The sequence below is a fragment of the Agelaius phoeniceus genome, chromosome 4 (genome assembly GCF_051311805.1).
Source record: "Agelaius phoeniceus isolate bAgePho1 chromosome 4, bAgePho1.hap1, whole genome shotgun sequence".
Taxonomy (NCBI): Eukaryota; Metazoa; Chordata; class Aves; order Passeriformes; family Icteridae; genus Agelaius; species Agelaius phoeniceus.
Window position 1 is genome coordinate 48804701 of NC_135268.1, and position 27501 is coordinate 48832201.

The window sequence follows — 27501 nt, forward strand, 5'->3', positions numbered from 1 at the left end:
ATGATTTCAGAAAGCAGCCAGGTCTTTCTCTTGGGAATAAAACCTCTGGTAGGTAGCATTGAGGAGTTTTCCATCCCACATCTCTGAGTCCTGCAGCTCTGCATGGATGTGATAGTCCAGCAGATAGCTGTAATACACAATCATGTTTTCTCCTGACTTCTGTGGGACAGTGGAGCAACATGGAGACGTGTTTTCCATTGCTGCCGCTTTTGCGATCATATTTTTTACTGGGTGGATTACTTTGCCTGTGGTAAAGTTGTCCTGAAACCAGTGGCACCTGCAGATTATTGAAGCAGCACAGGCTACGTTTCTCAGGCTTTTCCCAGCCTTCTGCATTTTCACATCTCCCGGAAGGAACACAGACAGCTGAGCCCACCTTGCCTTAACAACCTTTCCTTTTTTGCCATGAGCGACAGATGTTGCTGAGAGACACTTTATTGTTTGAAAAAGCTAGTTCTGTGCATCTGCAAATATTGCCTAAATTGATAATATATCTGAAATAATATTAGGAACTGTAGAGTAAGTAGCTATCTTTCTATTTCTTTTTTTTCTTACATTGCCTTTCAATATGCAGCAACTACATAGCAGAATTAGGTAGTAAATGCCTTTTCATAAGCTTTGTTTTATCCTGCTCAGCCATTTTAAGGGTGTTAGCTTAAATAATTTGAAGTGCATGTAGACAAGCCTGGAAAGGAAGTCTGAAATGATGATTGAATGTATTTAGAAGTTGTTAACAAATCCTTTTCCCTATAAAGTGAGAGATGTGGAATAGTGTTGATGGTATGAGATGGTTTGGATGGTTTGAGACTCCAGATGGTTTTCATTTGCTTTTTCCTTATCATAGATGGGATTATTCTATGACTCTTGGAGTTTTCCAAAGAAAATGTGAATGGAAGGAAATCTGGCATCTGTTCTAGGGATGACAAATTGAATATTTCTAGCCATAAATACAGTAGAATTTTTATTATTTGATGAAATAATCAGATTGTTATTGTCTCAGTGACTTAGATGGATGTTTTTATCCCATAAATCTTTATGTGATCTATAAAGCTTAATTATTATATCAAAGTTCTAGTCAAATATATACACCAATGTGAGTGCCTTGTTAACCCACTTGATCTTTTCTGTATTGGCTCATTTCTTTTGTGAGTTCAGCAATATTGAATAGTTTTAATCTCTAGTCACCTCTCCAGTTATTTCTGTCTCAATGTCCTGGTAGTTTCAAAAAATATTCTTCCTTTTCTTTATTTTCCTTTACTGAAGCAAAATGTTCAAAGATGACATGTTTCTGAACAAAGTGGTACCCTACTGAAAAATGAATGAGTCGCCTCTAAATTTTTTAGGTAGTAGGTTATTGACCTTTGTGACATTGCATAACCCCATTTTCATCTTTTGGAGGAGGTCAAATAAAAATCCAGCTATGCTGTACAGATAAGGCTTTGACACTAAATCAAATCCTTTCCTTTGACTGATATTACTGTTGGCCTTATCTTTGGCCCAAGGGTTAGTATCTTTTAAAATCATAATTCAGAAAAAAAATCAGTAAAGTTAACATTATACATTCAAATTCTAAATTTTAATTTCTTCCAGGTAGATGTTTATAGTTGAAGAATAATTATGCATTTTTAATGAAAAAAATGATTAAAAGTGCATGAAAGATAAAGAGACAAATACTTTTAAAAAGATTCCTGCAATTTTTTAGCTTGCATTCTAATTTACCATCTAGTTAATGTAATTGAAAGCTTCTGATTTCAAATGGGCTTAGCAGTTGCATAATCAGCAGTAGGCATTGCACAGAGGGTTAAACCCTACCGATGAGGCATTAACAGGAAAAAAAGGTATCTCCAATTATGAGCTCATAACTACTTTGTGTGGGGTGGGGCTTCTGATGGCATTTCTACATAGGCGGTGGGTGACTGATACACTGAATGTGAGCCACAGGACAGGCAGGATTTCCTTTTGCCCTTTCTAGTTTTCCAGGCTTGAAAGATTCTTTTAAGAGGAAGTTTTCAACTAACAGTATCCCTCCACCCCCTCAAAATGTTTTTGGTTTTTTCCAATTTTTTTTTTATTGTCAGAAAGTAGGCCACTAAGATTTGTCTGTTGTGGTTTTTTTATGGTTTTCAAATTTGCCTTTCTTATGCTAGTGGCTCTTCTGCAGACATCTACTCATTGAATTCCCAGCTAGGCAGGAACCTGAAGAGGGTACTGTGTTACTTACTCCCTGCTTGCTGGGTTGTGATTGTCAGCAGTGTGTAGCCAGAGGCTTGCCATCGCTGTTCAGCGTGCTTAGCTCAATGCAGTGAACATCTGGGTAGTCAGGAAAGCATTAGAATAGTCTCTCTGTGTGTTCAGAAAAACAGCACGGCGCTGTGGAAACTTCCATGAGTAATTTTTGCAAGCCGTAGCAACTTAAAGAAAACTAAGAACCCCTAGAGCATGAATTCTGCATTAGCTAAAGAGTATTTTCCCCAGAACAATTTCCCACTGCTTGTGCAAGTGAGCTGAATGGATGTTCGTGTTCTGGCACTGAGAAGTAACAGATAATGCTAACCATAGTCTAATCCTTAAAGTTACTGCCTTTCATACACACTTCAGTTTTTAAAAAATCTTTGCTAACTTCCATATGTTTACTGAATTTTGCCCATTTTATGAGGAATGGCTGCATCACACATCTTTGCCACCAGCTGTGAGTAATAAAAGAGAGAACTTAGAAATGTAGTAAGTTTGCTATCAGGTGTACTATTTCCTAATCTGAACATTCTTGAGAATTCAACAAAGTTCCATTGTAAATGTGGGAAGTATCCCCATGGTAGTTTTACCGTTACATCAGCGAAATGATAAATAATTGTAAATATGTACAATATATAACAAAGTATGTAAACAATTAGCATTTATGCCAAAACAAAATCATTGTTCAGCAGCACTTCTTTTTAAAAATGAAGGGATCGCAACATAAGAGTGATACTACTGTTCTCTAGTAATGATAAATATCCTTTTTTCCCTGTTTTCTAATTCAAGTTTTGAAGACAGATTTGTACTGACTGTATATGTTGGCTAGTGGCGAGTCTAGTTCTTATTTACAATGAGATGGAGAACAGTTATTGGTATCACACATGGAATCCATGGAAATCCTTTCTTTTCCACTTCCATCTTTTGCATGAGATGTTAAGCATAGATTACCTGTAATGGAGAGTCAAGGTCAAGAGTTTGCTTGTCAATAGCTTTCTGATGCCTAAATAAAATATTTTTAGGGAGGCCAATTATTAAATTATTTATGTTTATTTTGATATCAAATAGATGTTTTTCAAAGTGCCTTTATAGTCCACTACATTGTCAGGATAGAACAGTGTATTCTTTCCCTGAAGAGCTAGATGAAATGAGAATAAGCTCAGAACTCCAAACTTTCACGTTTATGCTTCAAGCAAAAGAATCTGGCCTCTAGCACCAACCAAATACTTACTTTGGAAAGATATGCCCAGCTTTATATGACATCTCCCTTAGTGGGATACTCTGTATTTTGGATTGATTAATTTAATGGAAGAGAAGGGAGGTCTGATCGTCCAAATGGACTTCTAATGGCTTATGTGAGCAATTTGTATTTTGTCTGAGGATATGGAATTCCCTGGGAGAAGTTACAAGATTACAATAAACTTGAACTATCAGGAAAATAGTGCATTTTATTGGCAAATAACTTTGTGATGATAACATACTTTTCAGGTTTGCTGATTTGCTGTATGAAAAGGGTTGTTTGTTTGGGTTTTTTTCCTGCCTTCTGTATGAAAAGGTGTTTGGTTTTTTGTTTTTTTTTTCTACTTTACTGTATCAGAAGTTTTTTTCCCCCTCTAAATGGCACTATTTCCTTTTAGAATAACTATGACACTACTGTTCTTCAATTTGTGTACACTAGAATTTGGGTACTGCTTGTAAATGCAGACAAAAGCTGCTTAGGATCCAGTTTCTTATGCTACCTTTACATTTATTTGTCAGCGTCCATTTCAGTTTGGCTCTCTCATTCCTCTGGCACTGAAAATGAAATATTCTGCAAATTTTTGCCTATATGTGTTTTTAATATGTGACTTTGTACCTCTGGAGGATTTATCTCACACTTTCTACTTGTTACAATGACTATTGAAGTATGATGTTATATTTTTTTGACAATAAAGTAGTCGAATGGAGGTGCATTGCTGCCTCCTAGTATTCATGTAAACAGGACAGAACTGATAAAAAATGTAGGCCATTTTCAGCTTCTGTTACTCATTACCAGGCCTTAGAATATTATGAGTTGATCAGAAAAGGCTGTAAGAATGAGTATGGTTAAATAGATATATATATATGTGGTGGTTTGTGCTTAAACATTGACACTTCACATGCTCAGTTTTTGCTCTGTAGCCATAACAGATGGGAACCATCTTCCTCTAATGGCAAAGGAAAAGCTGTATTGGCTGGTATGGTCATGTCAGTTCATATCTAGAGATTTAAGACCAGCATCATAAAAGCAGATGAAATCACAAGACCTGACAACCAAGCACTGCTTCAACATTAGAAGAGGAGCAGTATCAAGGATATGGAAAGAGCTGCAGATAGTTTTTGTAATCTTACATAATTATTGCTTGGCTGGATAGCAGATTCCTCAATGGCATTATGTGGACTTCTGAGAGCAATGGCATTATGAGGTGACCTGTTTATTGCCCTCTGACATTCTTTCTGCATTTCATGTTAGTACTTCTTTCCATTTCTCTCCATTACAAACACTAAATAATGCTTTGGTGTATGGCTTGCTCAACATACATTAATGCTTCTGATCTAGGAGGTGTCTTCTACATTTCTGTGTAGAGACCCATCATGCACAGAAGATACTGACAGTAGGCAATTAGCTCTAATGATACTCCTTTATTGGGAGAACATCTGTTAGTTCTGTGGTGACAACAGCAGGAGATATTTTTGTCGAGTGCTTATACCATGATTCAGGCTGATTTATAGACTAGTAACTTAGATACTTTTAGTATCTAAAAGGAAAATTGCATACTGCCATAGGCTTTTCACCCATAAATCTTAATGTAATCTGTCATTTCTCTGCTTTAATATGACAGGCATGTTATTGAAATGACAGCCATGAGATCAGATTCTTTCCACGTCCTGCAGAAAATAAGCTGTGAATTTTGGTCCAATGAATTCTTAGTCTTTTTGCAGTCAGATGGGACTACACACTCTTTTTCATCTTACTTTTTTCTTCCCTCTGTGGTTCCAGAAAATAAACTGAGCAGTCTGATCCAGCAGTCCTAGATAAACCTAGAATTTTTTAAAAATACACACTGAAATTAGCTCAGAATTTATTTTTAGTCTATTTCCTTTATTGCAGTCATTACTGAAAGAATGCCACTCAGGTTAGCAGTGGTTAATGTAATTTTGTTAGGGACAAAACCTCTTAGCTGTCAGAAGAAATTATCTGATGTTTTTAGGTATCCTCTCTTCTGACTATATTCTTGTTAAATACAAAGCATGTTTGTATTAAAAGCAAATTACTTGTTGCCTTAAAAAACAAACACAGATATTTCCTAACTGCACACAGTATTTAATTCTGAAAAATATTTCTTAGTTTGAGTTTTCTAATAGCAGTGGTTGGAGGAGAACTTGCACCTGTTCTTCAAGTATTGAGAATATGTTTTAGTCCAGTGCTATAGATTTTTGGCTAAATATATTTCATTTTGAAATCTTCAGCATTTAGGGTTGATTTATTTCAGTGGACCCTCAAGGATCCTGCTTTTAAGTCTTCTTGTCCTTTCCTTGGAAAGGGAGATATAAGTATCTACCAGGTACCTCAGACATAGAGAATGAGTCAGAGAAACTGTTAACTACACAAAGTGTTGAGGGAGACTGGTTTCTTCTCTCAGCCACTAACCTAGAATCTTGAAGTGAGCCAAGGAACAAGCATTTTGCACCCCTGTTTCCTTCCATAGGCCCATTTTTATCTGACAATTCCATTATTTATGTCTTTAGTCTATTATTTGTTCCTCTATTCCATTATTCATAAGAACTGAGAGAACAGAGCACGTCTGCAGTTTATGCAGATACCATTGTCATACTAGAGCACTTCAAGCTGGTGCATGTATTCTTTGTGTATTGCAATATTTGGTGGCAAGAGAAAAAGAAATACTGTCAGGGAATATACAACCAGTAGGTGTTCATGTCATTCATGTTTATCTATAGGACACTTTATTAAATTCTCATTGTTGATATGGGAAACAGCAACACAATCTATAGTTTTAGTTCATATTCATCAGAGAAATTGACAGAAAAAACCTAATGTAGATGTTCAAGTGATGGAAAATGGTAATATTGGGAAAGTGGAAAAAATAATTTATGCTTGCATAGTCACTGATGATGATTTAAACAGGTATATTGCTTTTCCTGAGGTCTTTTCCTGTAGAAGGGAAAAATACGACATGCTGTTTAGTTGCCTATAAATATTTATTTTGCAGTTCTACAGAGCACGCAATTCATGGTACTTAAAGAAGCATGTCTTTAACAATACAGCATTCTTTTCTTGAGCAGACACTGAAAGTAAATTTGGATATAACAGCCCATTTTAAAATCTGTGGCAGTGAGTTGTCAATACAAAGATTGAGATTTATTGCTTTCAGGAGTAGAAAAGAAAGAAAATGTTTGATGTTCTCTTTTAGTCTTGAACATTTATGTAAAGTAAGTAGTATTTACAACACTAGTAGACTTCAGAAAACATTTCTCGTGTAAACACAGGATCACTGTTTTAATTGACACACATTTAATGTTTCTGCTAGGTTGATTCTAAGGTTTATATACAACAATGGTGATAACTGCTGTCAGTTAAACACTTGTGCTTGAGATTATTAAGAACTCATGTGCCTCCAAAATAATCAATGTCAACCCCTCTTAACAAAAAAAGTCAAAAAGTGATGATGGGTACTATTTCTGAATGTTTTTTCAAATATTTGAGAACAAAAATTTTGTTCTTTCTTGCTAAGTTTTTACTCCTAAGACAAACTCTTCGTGGAGTCACAGGTCAGAATTTACTTTGTATTACACTCGGTAGAGTTGGACATTTCTGCTTGGGACTTGCAAGAAGTGCATCTTGGTTGGGAGTAATTTCTTTAGGAAAATGAGCTGGATTTAAATTTTGTTTGTCTTGAAGAAACTAAGAATCAGCTCCCGAGTGCCTTGATCACTGAGCTGTGTAGTGATGGTCCTCCTCCTTGTTGTCTGGCTCAGAAGAACCACGTTCTTTTTAATAGAATATCATAAGTTCAAGGCATGGCATGCTCTGATTCAAGAGGAGTCTGTGTTTATGTGGTTGTGATAGTCTGCTCAGTTGTAGATCTCATTTTTTAACTGCTTCAGGCAAAATAGGGTATTGAACTCAATTGCCCCCTTTCCTGTGGAAGCACTGCATCTATTGCATTGTTGTCTGCGCTTTCAGAAGTAATTATGGCAGAATTTTGGGAGATCTGAGTCCATAGCAGAGTTGTGTTATTCCTCTGTTACCTGTGCTCAGAACTCACAAGGGGACTTAATACACCCTGTGGAAACCCAGGTTGTGGGATTCAGGGAAGCCTGCTATGAGTACAGCAGCTAAAGCTGCTGGATTCCAGCATTACCAGAAGCAAAATGTCAGGCAGACACTGAAGACTTTAATATGACAAGGTAGACAAGTGTGGACTGCAGGAAGTCAAGCAGGTATTGTCTGAATGTTACATGGATTGAAGTTCCTAATATTCACCTAAATCCTTAACTTTATCTGTGACTGAATGTTTTAGATGTCACTTGTGGACAAGGGCATTAATTAAGCTGAGATATCCTGAAGTCTTGGTTTGAAACATTTACTACTTCTGAATAAGCTGCTGATTAAGAAAAAATAATTCTGACAACCAATTAACTCTCTGCAATATTGTTTTTATTTTTTGTGTTGTGGAAGATGAGGATTAGATTACAGACCTTGTCATCTCACTCAGATTGTTTCGACACTCTTTGTTCTCATCCTGAGCTGGCTGTTTCAGATTTTCAGATAAATCCAACATCTTTAAGTTTACCATCCTGCTTGCTAGATAAATCTAGTAGTAGGACTGCCTTGAGACTGAATCACTGGAATAGGAGGAAGACTATCAAGGGAGATGCTACTAGCATCTCATACCATACCAATACCATATGCATTTTCAGTGTTAATGTCTTTACTTTGAACAGTGAAAGTAGGAAAAGAAGTCAAATGGGACAGACACTGCACTGGATGAGTCTCGAAGTGGTCAGATGATGTGATGCTTAGCACTGTCAGAAAAGACACATACAACTTCACAAATGCAGTTTTCTTGGCTTCTGCTGTCTGTCAAGGGTCTTGCAGTGTCTAGTAACCAGAGGTTTCAGGAGTAGTTGGTAATTCTATTATCAGTAAGGAAAATTACCTTCCAAATAGTCTTTGTGCCATGCTGGAACCGGAGATATTGTAGAATGATAGAAGATAATTCTGCAAATCCTACTTATGCCTGAGGTCTTCTCATTCAGTGCAGAAAATGGGACTGAGGTTGTGGGGTGGTACAAATCCAGTGTCTGCAGCAATTCCTTAAGAAATAGTTCAGCTTTGGTTTATGCCAGTCAGTCTGATGACCTGCTCTTTACAGAAAGGCATGTTCAGCAGAGCCAGCCAAAGGGATAACCCACAGAGACTGGCATTTACAAGAACTAATATTATTTATGTTGTAGACTTCAATCTCTTGAGGTTCTTCGGGGTGAGGCTGTCAGGGTAATGGATGCCTTTACTCTTGTGTCCTGACACAACCATCTTTGATTGATCTTCCTGACAAAGAGGATAAACTATTAGTCATCCTTTGAGAAGACACTGTCTGTAATGAATAAACTTACCATCCAGTTTCACGTTATCACAGGGAAGATTTTATTTTTTGGTCAATTTCAAACAAAGGGGCATTGACTTTGTAACAGTTTCAACCTTGCTATTAAGTATTAATTTGGAATTTTGTTTTTGTTTCTGTTTAAAACCAATGACGTTTCTCCGGTATATGTGATCATAGTATTAATGGAGTTAGGTTTAAAAAATATAAAATGCATATTTAGGCTTTTACAGGGGTTTGAATTTTTGTACAGCTCAGTTGAATTCAGAAAATTGTTTTTCTCTATTCTTTTGTATTCCACTCATATAATAGAAAATGTGATTTGCATTATATAAAGTACTTAAAAAAATCAGACATCATTACTGTGCAAATAAGTCTTCTATTGTCACTTAAAGGTTATAATACTACGTTGATTCTTTAATAAAAGAAACAAGAACACAGAGCTCTTGAATAATTAGTAATGGATTGTTTTAAATTATAAAATAATCTGTATTTAGCCTTATTCCTTAAGTTTATTATGTATTTTGCATTATTTTCAAATAAAATGCCCATCCAACATTCAGTTCATTAGAAAGGTTTAGACATTTCAGTGAAGCTATAGGTCTGTGGATAGTGAGTAAAATTTAATAAATGATATGGATTGCGCTAGACTGTCCACCGGGAAGAAAATTTACATTCAACTTGTCCTTAAGAATCTATTAGCCATATACAGCATGTATTTAAATCATGTAGCTGTGTAGTAGGGAGGGACGACTGCTATTGAAAACATAGGTATTACTGATGGTCCCCAGCATGATAAAACTGCATTTTTATTTTTCAGGTCTTAGGAACAGATGAGGATAGTATGGGGGATGGCTGCTCTCAGAAACTGGCTTCTGCCAAGTTCCTTCGACTTTTGCTCCTGATACTGATTCCATGCATTTGTGCTCTGATCCTTTTGCTGGTGATTCTGCTTACCTTTGTAGGTGAGTGCTTTTTTAATTAAGGAGATGCTTTTTAAATTAAAGAGACTAAAACTAAGACCACATTCTCAAGTGCAAATATAACTGTAGACATTAGACATACGTCTTAGCACACCTATCTAAAAAATGAATCTACTTAGTGACTGTTGCAGAGAAATACATCTGCTACTTACATTCATATCCTTGAAACATATTTAAAGTATTGATGAGGAAACCTTTTCTAGTTTTCTCAAGGTAGATTTTTGAAGAACACATTATCTTGAACATGTAGATAGTGTTCAGCAGCCATTTTGCAAGTAAAAAAGATACTTTTGCTATCATTTTAGATCACTGTCAGTGGAATGGAATATATATCTGTTTATGTCACACATTTATATGCAAACCTGGTTCTTATTTTCAGGTGAAATTTAATTAATAAATAGCCACAAATTTTTCTGAACAGCATACAAAATATTACTGTTTAAATAAGGAAAATTTTGTTCATTTCATCTACATACAAAATAGGTATCAATGCAGAACCCCAAATATGTTTTGTGGTAACTGTTTCAAGGTATTCATAGACATCGTAATGGCTTAGTCTGTTATGTAATTTTGTGCATATGTCTTTCATAATTAAAAAGTGCTAATTTATTAGCATAATTTTTTTAAAAAGTCTTCCCTTTGTTACTTTTAGAAAAGCTGACATATCATTAAATTGCTTCAAGTACAAAATAAAAAGGACAATGAAACTAGATTAAAGCATTATTTTTTCAGGGAAAAAAGTTTAAAAAATTTGCTTTCAGTGCTGAGTGTTTTTGGGGTTTTTTAATTTTTCTTTTTGTTAGTGAGAACATTTTTGAATTGGGCTTCCTTAGGTAGTTTAGAAGCACATCTGAAACAAGTGGGGTATTGTATCCAGTATCCAGACATACAGATATAAATCTGTTTTCCTATTTTGAACACTCCAATTTCAATTCATATCACACAGTCAAACAACAAGCATAGGAAGAAAGTAAAGATGTTTCAAAAGTACTGTCAAAATCAGAGTAACTTAAATCTGTTTTCTCCATTCAGTCTGTAAAGGATATGCAAACGACGTTGTAGGCCTGTTCTTTTCATTTAGTTTAAGTTCAGGAAGTAAGAAAACCCCCAAAGCTAGTGAATGTTATGATTGACAGGTAAGCCTTGGGTTGTATTTCTGAACTAAGAACAGTCTGAAATGGATTAAGATCAAGTAAGTCTTGCAATTAGGAAATAGGAAGCCTTTAAATTTGCTTTCCTTATGTTTAGCATTCCATTTGTATCTTTCATATCCTCTGCCCTAGATTTTCATTCTTTGGTGAGAAACCAGATAAAAAGGCAGGTGTATTTACATCAGTTATACTCAATCTCTTTCTCAGGCATGGATTGACCTGTGATTAAATGTATGAAATCCTCTGGGAAATGGGGCCAGTTAGGATTCTACTTTTGTAGCAAAAATCATGACTCTTAAGTCAACGTCACTACGGTAGGGTAAAGAAAAAGGCTTGCTGTTATAACCCAAGTCTAAAACCTGCAAAGGTCCCTTCAGAAGCAGCTTTTGAATAAACATTTTATAATTTACTATTCTTCTCAACAGCTTTCATTTTCTATGTATTGATATCCTAGAAGCAAATATATTTGATGATCAGAATTAGATGAACTAATGCTGTGGGGATTTAAAGTGTGTGTAATAGAATATAGTCTGTTACAGTAACTAATAATACAATATATCCAAAATATTACTTCATATTTATTTCAGGTCAATAATAACTGAATTCTAATACTGGTATGAAGTCTTACTGTGTAAGAAATAAGTTGATAGTATTGAGTGGCTAATAGAAATTATTTGATGGGAGGGAGGTGGGAGGGGGGTGGGAGGAAGGAAGGAAAGAAGGAAAGAAAAGAAAGAAAGAAAGGTAGATTACTGCAGCTTGACTGACATGCAATAGTTTGGTATACTATGGGACCTTCGCAGTATCAGTAAGGTGTCCATTTCTCTAGAGTGCAGAGTCATGGGTACAGACCCTGCAGGAGAAATCTCAGTTCATATGTGCTGGCCAGCTGTACTAGTGAACTAATGCTTTATTTCCTTTACAACTTCCTCATCAATTACCCATACTTTGTTTGACTGCTTTGCTCTGTTTCATTAGCTTTTAAATAGACTTGATCTCTTGAAGCTTTCCTGCTCTGAAGAGCTAGAAATCTTCCACAGGTTACGCTGCCAGCATCTCAATTTATGAGCTTGAACAGTGTGACTATTTCTTAAATCTCTTAACTGTCCATTTTTAAGTAAACTGTCAATTTTTTAAAACCTGTCCATATTTAAGCAAAATATTAATTCCCCAAAGTGAACAGCAAATGGAAATTATCATTAAAACTGCTGGAAAGTGTTGCTTTGAAATGAATGGGTCTGGTCCCAGTAGTTCTGTTTTGTACCAAGCACAATGAAGGAAGGCTGGCATACTTCATGTTTCTGTCATCTGGACGTGCCCAGCTGTAGCTGGAGACACAAATTGAAAATGGTTACATCTATTTCTCAACTAATTAACTATCTGGCTTATGATTTACCATCTACAGCTCTGTATGAACCCAAGTCTGAAGAATAGTTTGGTATAGTGTGCCTGTGTATACATGAATAAAATGCACGCTCTGTATGTGCTGCATGTCTGTTAGCAAACATTGATAGAGAGTAGTTAATTTCTCTTCACTGAAGAGATTAAGAAAGAACTGATTGTTTTAAAGCATCACTCTGTTTTCTTAGGTATCTTTAAATTTAAATATCGATGCTATAAAAACATATCCAGTAAGCTTAATTTGGGATTTAAAATATTGTTAAAATAATATTTGTTAAAAAATATTTGTTAAAATAATGTTTTTAGGGGAAGGGTGGGGGGAAGGATGAAAATTAAAGTGAATGGGAGCCCAGCTCAGAGAGTGGATTCTGCAGCCTGGAATAAAGTGCCTAAAGTCTCTATGGTGCAGTGGTAAAAGGACAGGATAAGAGGAGAATGTGGGAGAAGAAAGAGGTGACTCAGGAAGGTGACCTAACAGTGGAAACAGAGTTGTCATCTAGACCTAGCAAGTGGGGAATGCCAGGGGCCTACACCTGCCTCCCTCAAGGGCATACCTGAGCCAAGCTGATGTTATTTTGGAGGGAAAAATTGTTAAAAAGAATTTTAATACTGCTCATTGTCAGTGGAGATGATACAATTAGGAAGTCCTTTTGTGTCGAAGAGCTTTGTTGTGTGGTCCCCCTGTTAAGAGGAGTTGTTATCACTAGGAAACTGTAAAAACGGAATAAAAAAATGCAGTTGTTGGAAAGATAGGTTGAAGAAGTCAACAAGCATTTGGGGATCTCAGGGAAAGAAGTAAATGATGTAGTGGCATTGATAGACATAGTTATTATTTGTTGTTCCAGAAAAAAAAATAAATAAGTCTGAGAGAGAAGAGGATAGAATCCAGTGGGTAGCCTCAATATTTTGTTTCACAGTATTTATTTGACCATGGTATTAAACCAAAGGGGGTTTTCAAACATTTTTCAAGAGTTTACCTGTATTGTAATGCATTGCCTCTTGTTCTGCTGAGTGATATATAAATAGCTAATCATTTTAACTTAATTTAAAATTTATTAATAACTCTTTGGGACCAATGTTTTACAGCCTTTTTCTATTTTTATGCTGAGTGGAAGAGAAGAGACGAGTCTAGGGAGGAGGAGGAGGAGAGAGAATGTGAAAAAATACCTTAAGCTATTCTTGAGTTATGGAAAAATACTATGCACTTTCCCACAGGAGTTCAAAAAGCTTATTTTAACTTTTTGAAAACTGCAAAAAAAACCCTGATAACTTTTGAAACTTGAAACAAAGTAGGCTTCTGAATTCTAGAGATTCAGAGCTTTGTTTGAACACAAATACCTGGCATCCAAATAAAGCCACATTTTAGTGAGCACAATTTCTGAGCAGAACCACTTTCTCTTCCTTAGACTTTAGCAAATCATATTAATACTAGTCCCTATTTGTGAAAATGCGCTTACTGTTTGATTTGACTAGAGGACTCAAACAAAAAAAAAAGTGCTGCTTAAATCATTTGCAGGTGGGAGATTTTTAGTTGTTTCTGTAAAGTACACACAGTAAATTCCTCCAAACCCCAATGATATATGAACATCTGCTGGTGGAAAACCAGAAACCCTAACATTTATATATTTATATATATATATGTATGTATGTATGTATAAAGTTCCCCTGGGTTTGTCCAGTAGAAGTTAGACATAAAGATTTACTCACAGTTAGTAACACTGGAGCCAAAACAATCCAGCCTGGATAAATGATGATATGATAAATCTCAAATGGTAACTGTTTAATCGAAACTCACTATATTTCAGAAATTTCACCAGTTTTTCTTGCTGTTTGCATTTGCTATAGTTAAAAGTTGCTCAGTAAAAAAGAAAATGCTGACATTGCCCCTTCTCAGCTATTCCAGTTCTCTTTTTTCCCTTACCTCTAAAGCTTTCCAACCCAAAGGCACTTAAGTTGGATTCTTCTGTCATTTTCAGTTGTAGCTGTGATTAATAAGCATTTCTGCCTGCCCAGTCCTTGAATTTCAGACCAGTGAACTAATTTATTCTAGCAGCAGAGTGCACAGAGAAGTGAGAAGAGGAATTCAATAATGGGAATGGGCTCAGGATACCCTATGGGATTCAGTGTGGTGCCTGGAGCTGGGTTTGTGTGGGTACAGAGCCTGCGGCAGTGGCAGGTGAACAAGGCCTAACTGGGAGGTGATGGTGCAACCTGCCATTTTGGTAAATGCAATAACCAAAATGCAAATTAAGTCTGGGAGAGATGGTGCTGAGTGTTCTGTGGACTTAGGAGTCATGGAACCATAGAAAGATCATCTAATTCCAACCCCCCTGCCATTTGGGGTTCATCTGTACCAAGCAGCTAATGAAGAGTCAAATGAATATGAAGAAAAATTACTAAAATTATCAGTTGTTGCCCAGGTACTTGGTACATTTGAAAGACTTTATGTTTTGATGATTCCTTTAAATTTTTTTATGATCAAGTCTAGGTGCACTGTGTCTATTATGATTGTTAAGCTGTTTTACCTGCCAGTGGCAGGTTTTGCTGTTTTTGCTGTTTGCCAAAAATTTCTTATATTGTAATACAGAGTGGCGCTTCTCTTCTAGCATTAAATATGACTCTGACACATTTGGTTAAAGAATTTGAGATAATATTTGTTGTTTTTAATATAGATAAATAAGTTGTGTGTTCTACACATGTTAAAGATGTCTTCTTTATTATTTGGATTACTAGATTAAACATCAGTTATCTTACTATGTAGTTTAAATTCCCAGTGCTTCTGGGATAGATCTACTTACTGTTTGTGAATTATAATTACTTGCAACTATTCAACATATACAACTAAGAAAAGTCTGGTTTTGTCTCTAATATGATAAATGATCAGAAAATAAAGCCAGCAAGTGACAAAATTTTAGACAATAACTGTATATTTAAAATCCAGTATCAGAGAAGAATGACAAATAACTCAGGGCCCCATATTTAGCAGTGGTGGTTGAAGTACATAATCTTATACAGAGAAAACAGTATCTCTTTCCATGTTACAAATTACTGAATATGGAATATGTTGAAAATGTATTGATACCCTTAAAGCTTCAGAATTGGATTTCTGAAGATGGTGGTACTATGAAAACAAGAGATGATGCAATTTAAAAGGAGTAAAAAATAGCATTGTCCATCTTGTTAACATAATGATAGAATGAATGCATGTTGAAGCTCCTTGAAATTGCACTCTGTAGTTTTAAACATGTAAGTATTTGGTGACATACTATAAATACGATTAAAATAGTTTAAGCTCATTTATTTATCCTACAGCCACCATGTTTTATGTGCTCCTGCCATTTTGTTGCCAGATAGAACTCTTAAATTTGTCCTTAATTTTAATTTTGATATTAAAATACTTTTAAAATCTGTGCCAGTATTTAGTTAGTATTAACTTTCCAAAACAAATTGGTAACACTTTTCCAGGTGATGGTAATTTTGGTGTTTTTTGTCCTTTATTGCAGGAGTGTTAGAAAAAACATGCTTTTATTCAAATGGAAGTGAGGGCCTCACAGTTAATGGTGACTTTGAAACGTCTCCTGATCTTTTGCCAAATATGGTTGAAAATAGTTCCGAGACTGATCCCATAGTAGATCTCAGCACTCAGCCCTCTTCTTGGACCACCACGCCTTTATCCCACGTTGACCAAATGAACAAGAACTCAAATATATTTAGAGAGTCTTTCCAGGAAAATTCCTTTGATCCCCCAACTCAAGCCACAGTGCTCAGTCATCAACCTGCCTCTGAAGCTGCTTTGGCAGAGGGCTCTGAAGACAGCACCCAGCTCTTTGCCACTGCAGAGGAAATGACGTTGTGGTCTACAGAGGCTTCTTTTAACAACACTGAGAGGATGACCACTCTGCCAATATTAAGTCCTACCCGTCCATCTGTGTCACAAAAAATGGATCAGAAAAAAAGTAAGTTTATATTTTATTTGGCTCTATGGTTCTGACCCAAAACTACAGAGCATACTATTGGCATGCTCCCCTATGTGTTTCTATGAGGTCTAAGGAACGTGTGTCCCTTTCCATAATTTATTTTGTTGCGTACATTCCATCTTGCAATCAGCTGGTTTCTTATCAGAACATTTGTTCAACCTGTTAAGGAAGATGCTGTAAATTCTCTCAGTATGAAAACTTAAAATACATTCTTCAATTGGTGATAATCAGGCTTACCAAGCCTAGAAATGAGTTAGTGCACTTATAAATCTGTAGATTGTAAATTCTGTTTCTTTAAAACTATGCATGTGGCAAGTACATTCCTGATCTTGGCATGTAATTGCAGTTATAACTTTTTATGTCTTAATGGATAAATTCTTCTCTAATTTGAAGCAGGTTTTTTTGTGTTGCAATGAAGTTCTATTGGCATTTTTGAGAGTAACAACAATTAGCTGGGATCAGGACTTTTTTTTTTTACTGTGAAGGTAGGTGCATTTCATTAATGTCATAGTAAATGTTATTGATGCATCATGTTAGTGGTAGTGAAGAATTCCCTGATACTGCTTTGCTAATTGCTGAAACAAAAGGGTACCATATTGAAATGAATCCATTTCTCTGGAGCTGCTTACCATTCCTTTTTTCTTAATCCCACCGGAGCACAGAGCAAAACTTATTCGTAAGGTCATAGAGAAAATGTAATGTAAATCACTGATTTATCAGTATTTTCTTCTCTCCCCTAAACTATAGTGACTTCATTCATAAGCCATCTGAATGGTTCAGGCTTTTTGCAGGTTCTGTTTGCTAAGTGATTTTTCTTATGTAGATTTCTCTCTTTTTCTCCCCCTGCACCCCAAACTCAGAATAAATGTATATAAATGGACACTTGAATCCTATTAGTGGTTAATTTATTTACTTCTTTTGGCAACTTGGCAAATTATCACTGTGCCAAGGAACAGCAAGAAATCATAATGTGCTACACTACAAATATTTTCATAATCATGTTTGAGATACCTGAAATTCCAGGAAGTATAGATGAAACAGTGTAAAGCTCTTCTGTCTTTTCTTACTATGTTGGAATTAAACTCTTTTGAGATGCTTATAACATGTATATGTAATATGCACATTTGTATGGCACATGATATTTTTCCCTACTACAGTGGTAATGCAGGGACATCACTACAGTGACTCAGGACAGCCTTAGGTTTGGATTTCTAATCTTTTTGGTAATATACAGAGAAGCACTTCTAACACTTTCCAAGTATGTGTTCTATTCTGGTAAGTGCAGATCATTCCAACAGCAGTATGACTGCGTGTATATTCAGCAGGCATGACTACTTGGAATTCTATTGTGGCGTAGTATTTTCTGTGTAAAGAGAAAAGGACAAAATGTTTTCAAAGTCAAATTTGATATACTACAAGATTTCTTAAAAACAACCCAAGAAACAAAACAACAAAAAAATCGCATCCCAAACTGAGATAACAAAAACCAAAACCCGGAGATGGTACGTTACTAATCAATAACCTCGCACTCTTTGATTCCACTTTCAAGTGTTTTGCTTATCCATATTCATGGGGACATTGTCTTATTTCTGTGTGTAGATTTAAAAAAAAAAAAATTAAATATCCAGAAGAATTTGATCTCATAATAACTGTGTGTTCCCATGGCTCTCCAAGGCATGGAGGACTAGAAAGCAGGAGCTTTCTAGCACTGTCTTCTACTCACTTCCTTTCTTGTCCTGGCCTTTGCAAATTAACTCCTTATACTCATCTTTAGTCTCTTTGATCTTTTTTTTTCAACCAACTTTCTTCATGGAGAGATCCCTAAGGTAACACAGGACATGGTCTGATGTTCACAGGAAGTTCTTAAGTATTTTGATGTGGAGGACAGTGATATATAAATGAGTTTTGGAGCAGTGAAACTGCAATATTCTGTTGGAGTAAACATTTTTTTTTTGGGACAAGTAAAACTTAAAGACCACATCAGATTAGTGGTAGTAGATGAAATTATTTCTCTCTTGCTTAGTGTCTGAATCCAGCTGTGAACATTATCACATACCTGAAGAAGAATGAGCTAGGGCTGGCTTGCTGAGACACTTGAACACTATGTGGTAGCAGATTCCAGTGATATGCAGTGAGTCCTGGTGAGCACTTGTTTGTCCTCCCATGAATTGACGTAATTACTTTTGAATCCATGTGAAACGGAGGTTTGAGTTTTTTAAGCGTATCTTGTAAGGAAATTAACCTCTAATGTGTGTCAGACTGATGTTCCATCATCATCAAGGCACACTAGCAGGTCATCCATCAGTCCAAGTTTCATCTGGTTCAAATGTGGAGAGGTGAATGCAGTAAGCATGTGTAACTTGGACTTTATGCTCATTTTATGCAGTACAATAAAAGATTAATGATATGTCATATGACATAGAGACTGCCAGTTCAAATCCAACCAGACAAAATTCTGTGAACACATTTGGACTGGCATTCATGTGGCTGTTAAGTTTTTGGTCGGATGCTAGTATTCCTAGTGCTGGATTTGCTTTACTGGTGAACCACAACTTCAGTAAAAGACATTAATAAGAGAAATTATAAATATTGTGACCATATGGTATTCAGTAAAGATTTGAAACTAACATAAGTAAGACATTGCTGAGTTACTAACTGGAGAGGAATTAAATTTGGCACATATGACATCAAGTACTTAAGAAATCCTTAAAGAAGAAGGAAGTTCTTTGGCAGAAATTCTAGCAAAGAATAGATTAGTGGGTAAATAGGAATGAATGATACAATGGCTCACAAATGTATTAGAAAGTTCTTTGAAGGCGACAGTGAAAATGCTGGTTAATACAACATACTTGGCTTTTCAAAATGCTGTTAACAAGAGTCTTCACCAAGAAATCTTACAGACCTCACAGACTATGCATTTGTTAAAATGCATAGGAGAAATAAGAATGAATGGCTAGGCTCCAGAGTGAAGAAGGTTGCTGGTGGAATCTTACAGACAGACAGTGTTTTCTGATCAGGGAAAATAGAAAATAGTCAAGTAATAACATTTTTGCTAATACAGATTTAGCTTCCTAAAATGAGTAGCTGGGAATCACATAAAGGTTTCATAGTGGAAACGGTGACTGATAAAATGTTTAAATGACTGTGCCAATAGATGCGAAAGAATGCTGGACAGTGGGAAACAATGCAAACTCTATCAAATACAATGCTGGACTTTCAGCTAGTGTTGCGACCAAAATAAGGACCTGATGGTCTGCTGCAGTCAGCATTCTGTCTCCATGAGAATCCTCATCATGAAGTCTACCAAGAACAAAATAGAAAGTCCTGCCACGTCTGTGTAACTTAAGAAAGATAGCAGTTGAATTGGAAAAGGCAAATAGCAGGCAATCAGACCAATAGAGACATGGAAAGACTTAGATGTGGGAGGCACTAAATAGAAGGAAGACACTGTTTCCTTCTGGAAGACAGCTGGCTTGTTAGTAAGTTGTTGTGGGGGATAGTCAGACCGTTTTGAGTGTCTAGGTGAAATAGAACAGTTACTCAAGTGTTTTTCATTATATGAGGAGTTGCCTTTTTTTTTCTTTTTTTCTTTTTTCTCGTATCAGGCAGTAAGCTAAAAAAAAAGACCTCATGGACTTACTGCCACCGGATGATGGGAAAACCAGAAAGTATGGAAATGCTTGTGAGTTGGTCTGTTGGGGCTCGTAGAAACAATAGTCCATTGGAAACTTCTGACTTCTGAAGGTTCAAGATTTTATGTTGCCAGAAGTTGTTGTTATAGTCCTAGGTGGTTGTTCCTTATATTTGCCCAATATTACTATAATTTTTCTTGAATATATAATGGTGACCGCTACCAAAAGTCAGCTTCTGAGTTAAATGTATCCTGTGTTACCTCTCTGTTGGGAAGCAAGTGAAGGAATATGTTTTTCCTATTGAGGTATTTGAGTTGGTGTCTCTTCATATCTAAATGTTTTCTGGAGGCATGGACCATGGTCCCAAGTCATGAGGACAGCTCACTGGAGAGTTTTCTGATAGCAAAACCATCAGGATGGGAGTCAGGTGAATCAATAGGTTCTGTAGTGTTTATTCATAGAGTTTAGAAGTATATGCAGTAATATTCTACTCATCTGTCAATCAATGCTTAAAAGAAAAAAGACCACATTTTAAATAGTAACTATTAAAAAGAATAAAACATGGTTTCCCAAGGAAATATTAATACAATTTATTGCTACTTTTTTCTCTTGGAAATAAAAGCTGACTGCACTGAGGCAGTAAAGCGGGAGACTTGATTGAGATGAAGCATGACTCCCTGTTTTGTAATACTAATGACTGGGGAGACAGAAGTAGAGAGAGCGAGGGATGACCTTCTTCCTAGAAAAACATCCTGTAGATCAATGGAATATACACTGGGACAGGAAGTATTAGTATCTGATTTTTTTCTTCCATTCACTGGTGTATTTGCATATGTATATTTAATACTGCTTTTCCTTTGTGCCAAGTCTCCCGTAGATCTCCGCTAGCAGACAGTCTCGTAGCACCTCTGCCATTTCACAGAAGCAGTTTCAGTGGAGAACTATACTGGTGGCCATATCCTAACGTGAAAAGTAACACGGCCAAGTTTGATCCTCAGCCATGCCCATCCATAGGGGCATCCCCGCGGCCCGGCCGGCGGTGAGGGGCGGTGAGGGCCGGACGCACCCCTCAGCACGGCCCGACCGCCGTTGCGGGGCCCGGCCGCGCTCCTGCCCCGCGCCGCCGCCAGAGGGCGCCGCGAACGCGAGTCCCGCGCGGCCGGAGCGGGGCAGGAGTGTGAGAGGAGCGGGGCCTGGAACGGGGCAGGAGTGGGGCAGAAGTGGGGCCTGGAACGGGGCAGGAGTGCGACTGGAGAGGGGCCTGGAGCGGGGCAGAAGCCGAGGCGGAGAGGGGCAGGATCGGGGCAGCGGGCGCTCCCGGGCAGCGAAACACGGTCAGTTGCGCAAGTGCGGAGGAGGGTGAACGCCCCCCGAGCCCTAAACGATTGCTTCAAGGAATAAAAAGTGGAAAAGTCTTCTCGTAAAAGCGAGTCCCTGTCTCAAAAGTTTCAGAAAGCGCAGGAGTTTAAAAAAGCACAGGATTTATGGTTGCTTGCTTGCATCCAAGGAACCTTGGGTCTTTTCACCTTTCTAACGCATCTTTGAAACGCAACGGCTTCGTTTCTTTGCAGTCCTTCACTCAGCTCACTTCACTCACTTCACTTGATGTTACCCTGATTCTTTTATCACTCAACTATGTTCAATTTATAACTGAAATAGATCTCTTTGTCACTACACAGCGTTTCTTATTATGTCTTTGGGGTTCTGCCACTATTAGAATTCTACTACAAAGAAGTTTGTGTTCTCCCAGAACTACTACAGAGAGGGTCTAGCTCACCTTTCTGTTTGGTAGGAAGGAGCAATATGAAAACCACGATGGGGATAGCTGGACATAATTTGTCACGAGTGATGCAGAAACAAGAAATTCCATGTCTCTCTATCTCAACCTTGTGCTTCTCATACTAAATCAGTTTTTCCTGCTGAAGCTAAGGTATCCAGTAACTGCATCCCAAGTCAGTCCATGAGCTTGAGTCTCCCTAATCCCCAGTATTTCCAGCAGCAATCTAATAAATCATTTTGTCTTTTAGCTCAATTTTTGTTTAATTACTCCTACAAGTTGGAGTAGACTCAGTTGTGTAAGGAGTAACAGCAGCCCTGGACCCATGGTAGATTTTTAGGGTATTCTTGTCCTCAAAAATAAAAAAAGAATTCAAGATGTTGTTAAAACATTATTTTCTCTTGAACAGGAAATGGTTTTGGTTTTTCAGATTGGCACAGAAGAACATAAGCAGTGTCCTAATTATAAGGGCAGGAATTTAGCCACTCAAATGTATCTTTGCCATGCAAATGCAAGCATGATTAGACTAATACGGTAATTATTAATTTTGTTGGTGCTTGAGTCCATGCTTGAGAGTGTTTTCTCTTCAAGCAGTACAGTCTGTTTCATTACCTCACTTATACCTGAATTTTCTCTCAGAATTAAAGACAGTGTAAAAAGCTGCCTTAAAATTTGGCAATACAGTTCTCATTTAAAATTGTTTTCACTAGTCAAAAGAATCAAAATTCTGCTTTTCTTCCCTTGAAGAAATTTGAAATTGTATTTGCATTTCACAAGGCAAAATTAGTAAGCTGAGAGAAACGTGGATTTTCACAAAATTCATTATCAAGAACCTGGTTTTCATCAGTTTTACCATTGCTGTTTTTTATGAGTACATGAGCATAGCTTGGAAAGGAAACTGAAGTTTCTGACATGTGAAATATATTAGCTGAAATCCAAAGGATTCTTAAAAGCCATTATATTTAATATATAGAGCAATTTTTCTTTACCATTTATGCTTATAAGGGAAAAAAAAGCTTGCTAGCTTTTATCACCTGGTGTGTTACTGTTGTCAGGTAACTGCAAGTTTGCCAAAAACTTCAGATGCTTGTATGAAAATTGTAATGATATTGTTAACATTGTCATACATTTACCTCTAGCTAAGCTTGTGATTTCAATTCTCTTTAATAAATTTGTGGCTCATTATTGCAGTTCTTCTGTTTGTAGTTCATCTCTTCAAATTCAGTCTGATGAAACAATGTCCCATGTAAGATATCTAATAGACTTCAAATATTTGTTAGGATTAATATTGCAGTAAGTTCTGTGAATAACTAACACACCCTCCTTGAAGTTCCATGTATTTTTACTCTTTGGCCTTTCAGTGGTTTCATTTAGAGTGAGAGATTCCCCCTTCTGCTCAGCTTTGGAAATAAAATCAGCTTTGTTTGAGTTTAAATGATATGTGCTTCTGGAGTTGTGGATGTGTGTTCCTTTAAAACTTGAAAGAATGGAAGATTTTCAGCTTTATGTGTGTTTTACATTCATCATGGGTTTTTATACTTTGTTGTTTGCATGTCAAACAGATGTTTGTTGTCAAACTGAATCATGAATTGACCAAGAGGCTAAGCAAGACATCACATGCTTAGTGAAACTTTCAAGGATGGTAACAATGAAGCAAGGCATATCTGAAGATAATTGTTTGAGAGTTGCAGGCGCTGGCTTTTGTTTCAGACCCATCAGGTTGTCTGAAACTATTTAAAATGTATTTGTGTGGCTATTTCAACAAAAAGATGATGTTAATATATTTTTTTCTGTTCTATATTGTGATTGATCGCTTTGTTTCCAAAGGTACACCTTATATCTGGTAGCAGTATGTGATTTTATGATTGATTGAATCCTTTTCCTTGGGTGTTTCCAAGACTCAAAGTCAGGGATGACAGCATGCTGGCAGCAACCTCACTTGGAGCAGAAAGTTAGGTGGAGACCTCCAAAGGACTCTTTCTACCAATAGTTCTGTGATTCTAGGGTATAAAAAAATTGGGAGTACAACATGAACATTTTACATGGTTGAAAAAAGTTTAACATTGCTGCTGGTTTAATGATATTTAAGATAATCCTAATTTTCATGGGGAAACTTGTCATTTCTCTCCAGCTGAAACAGGCAATTAAACAATGAGCTATAAGAGAGAGCATTGAAGGAAGCTATTGATATTTATTAGTGGATTTATTTGAAAGAACAAAATGGACTTTCCATTCTGCGAAAAGCAGTTTAAGAACAAGGATTTAAAAATTCCAGTTTGCACAAGCAACTTTTAGGGATCATGTTCCAAAGATTTAAATACAACCTGAACTGACATAAAGCTGGAGGAAACTTAATCATGTTAAGCTCTTAAACATTTTCCTTTTGCACACTGAAATATAGGGTTGGTTTTGACCTCTAATTTCTCAGGCTGAGAAAGTTTTTCAGAATTCTTCTTTGTTCACACAGCAAAAACTGGAACATTAAAGAATAACTGCATTGTGTAGCCAGCTAGGATTGTCTGCAAACAGAAGCATTCTGACTGTAGAGGTAGAAAAGGAATTAGACCTTCACTGAATATTTAAAAAATGCAATGCTTAAAAGAAACTTCCAGTGTTATAAACAGGAGAATCAGTAGCAGTTGGACAAAGAAATGGCCAGGGAAGTTGCATCTCATGTCCTGTAAAATGGGCTATCAAATTGAGAAGATCTAGGCTGCAGTATTTCTGGCTAACACAATCAATCTTAGAGATAATGACAATGCTATAACAAAACAAACACATACATACCTCTGAAAAATATAGTTGTGGGAATTTCCCATAGGGAAAACAATTAATTTATTAGACTGATCAATCTTAGTTTTCCGGGGCTTTGAAGATCAGCACCCAGATCTAAAACTTCCCCAGTGAATTTCCACATGGGAAGCTGCAGGTTGCAAAGCATATTTTATGTGTACTGCAGTGTTTTTCTTTTCAAGTGTGAGGTGCTGTATTGTGCTCTTAGGTTCTAGACAGATTTTGCAGGGAGGGGTTTGCTGTGTTAGTTTTATCTGAAACTGAGTTGGGTATAATTATCACTGTGAGATGTACTTGGGAAAAAGGCGCCTAATTTCTTATTAAATAGATCAGAAGAGTGGCTATCCTAGAAAGGTAATTAACCAGGAAGAGCTGGACAGCTCAGGCACAGCCTATTTTTGTGCTGACCTATTTATAACCTAAACTATTTTAAGTCTTTTAGAAAAGCACTGTGGGTTATTTGTTTTGTTTTGAACATAGCAGTATTGGTACATAATTAAATGTTGTCAATCAAACTAGCATTCGTTTTCACTTATTGAAAACATGTTTGTTAGAAAAACCCACAAAAAACCCCAAGCAAAAACATCTGGATGCCTGCCTGGTTCCAGTGGAGGCTACCATTTTTTATCCCCCTGTTTTTAAAAAAGCCCTATCAAGAAGGGGTAAAGTCATGCACATGTTTCAGAAGAATAGCAAAATCCTGTCCAACTTAATGTACCATGGAAAGTAGCCTATAATGATAAATCTAAGTGTAAAATTAATTTAAATGTTTGCCTTAATGGCAGGCTCTTAGAAATATGTCTCCAATTTCACTAAAGAATTCTGTAATTAGGAAATGACTAATCAAAATACCAGATCTGGAACACAGGCCTGCTTGCAGGGGGGTAAATATTCTGCCTCAGCTTTGGGTCTTGAGCTTACCTGTTCTCAGCTGTGCCTGCCCAAGGGATTAAAAAGTATGTGCTTCAGCCTAGAAGAGCAGCATCTGGAAGTAACTTGCTGACAGATGTGGGGCTCCAAAAAATGAAGTGACTTGATGAAGTGTCCAGCCTTTTGTAATGTTCTTTGGTCAAGAGAATAGCTGAGTTAGAATTTAAGACTTGCTCTGAGCAATAAGTGTCTGGGGCAGACTGGGTGTGGTGTTCCACTCTAAAGCAGCTGGTACAGATTGCTTTAAAAAAATTATTATGATAACACTTCACCTCTGATCTAAAATATGAGTTGTATTTCCCTCATGGGTAATCCACTCCATACCTGGGAGATAATGAATTGTTTTTCTCTCTGCTGCAGGTGGTCAGTAGCCTTACCACCTCTCCCTCTGGTACCTTGTGGAGCACAAGGGGGAGTTGACAATCTCTAATTCCTTTCAAATTGTGTAATTCATTAGCTGAATGAAATTAAATGCAGACCATTTGTTCTCAGCTACTCCTGGTGCCTGACTTGTGTTTCAGATCCATGGATGGGATTTGCTGTTCTATAGTTTGTTTTCCTCTTCCCCACATAAACTATTATGAGTCAGATGGGCTTCATTTAAAGGTTGGTGATACTGACAAAGTGTCCCCATTCCCTTTGCTCTGAACCATACTGTGCTGCATGCTTTTTATGGCATTTGTTTGCTCAGTGAGCTGACTCAGCTGTAACACTGGCTAAGTTAGATCTTGGGTGCTTTGACACAGAAGTTGTTTCAAAGGAAATGGCAAGCACACATGGTTGAAAGGAAGCAGTATGGTACCATTGCATCAGTTCAATTGTCTTGTGAAATGTGTTTTCTGGTTGTGTCAGTTGACTTGAGAAAAGCCATGACCTTCTGTTGGAGACTTACTTGAGAAGTACCTTGCTTCTATCTTTAGGCTACCATCACTGTTTTTGAGCCCTCAGGAGACAGGAGTTTGTCAAATATCTACCCACATGTAAATGTAACCAACTTACTACTGCTTATATTCAGATTATGTCTTTGTGCTGTAATAAGGCTGTATAAATGCACTCCTCTTAAGCCTTTCTTTAGGGACTAAAACATTACACATTTCATGTGTAAATTGCTTCTGATAATTTCCCAAAGGATCATTTATGCCTAAAATATCACCTAAAATAAAAGCTATTAGTGCTTTTATGTAAGTGCTTCTTAGTAATCCATGTTTCCATTTTGTAGTATACTGTAGAGGATCTCTGTTCTAGCAAATGAGAAATGCTTATTTTTCACAGCTAGAATGGGGACTTCTTTTACATTGTTTTCCATCCCTTCATCATTTTTACATTTTGGTAATGGGGATATTGCTGTTTGCACACACTTCTGCTTTTGTATTATCTACAGACACAGTATTTACCAAAGGTTTATTGGCTGTGGTAGCCCTCTTGAATGAGAAATCCTGGTCAACCCCACAATTTTGTTCTTATCAAGAGAGGCTATTAGAAATGGGGACCTTGCTGTTGACAGTTGTTGGTAATATTGTACTTTTACACCAGAGTATGGTGTTAATTTGTCTTTTCCTTCACTTTGTCAATGCTTAATGGATGCTGTTAGGTATTTCCACGATACAACTAAATAGTTTGTCAGTTGCAAAGGAAACGAGAAGTATCATGGAATGGTGATTCTGTCACCAGTGGGTTTGTTGTTCTGTGTGGATGTTACAAATTTTGGTAGTGATAAAGTATCCCCTTACTGTTTAGTGGATTTTTTTAACAGAGAGCAGGTATAAATGGGAGACAGCAACAAAGCAAACACTGGTCTCTTGATTTCTTTTGGCAAATAACTGTGCAGTAGTGGTTGGCATCAGTTTAGAGAAAGATAGCTGTTGAATAATTTACTTTTCACTAAGTCACCATCTTTAAAAATTAGAGATTAATTTGAATCTTGAAACTATAGCTTTTTATGCTATTTTTAGAAGGTGAATATATAATAAAGGAATGATTT

The 27501-nt window shown here is 36.7% G+C and overlaps 1 protein-coding gene across 1 annotated transcript in view; it reads left to right on the plus strand.

Annotated features, from left to right (window-relative positions):
• The window catches only part of CORIN (corin, serine peptidase), a 112787-nt gene that overhangs the window by 7647 nt on the left and 77639 nt on the right, over positions 1 to 27501 (plus strand). Inside the window, 2 exon segments of the mRNA XM_054632672.2 lie at positions 9697 to 9841; positions 15915 to 16367. Coding sequence (XP_054488647.2) covers positions 9697 to 9841; positions 15915 to 16367 — 598 coding nt within the window.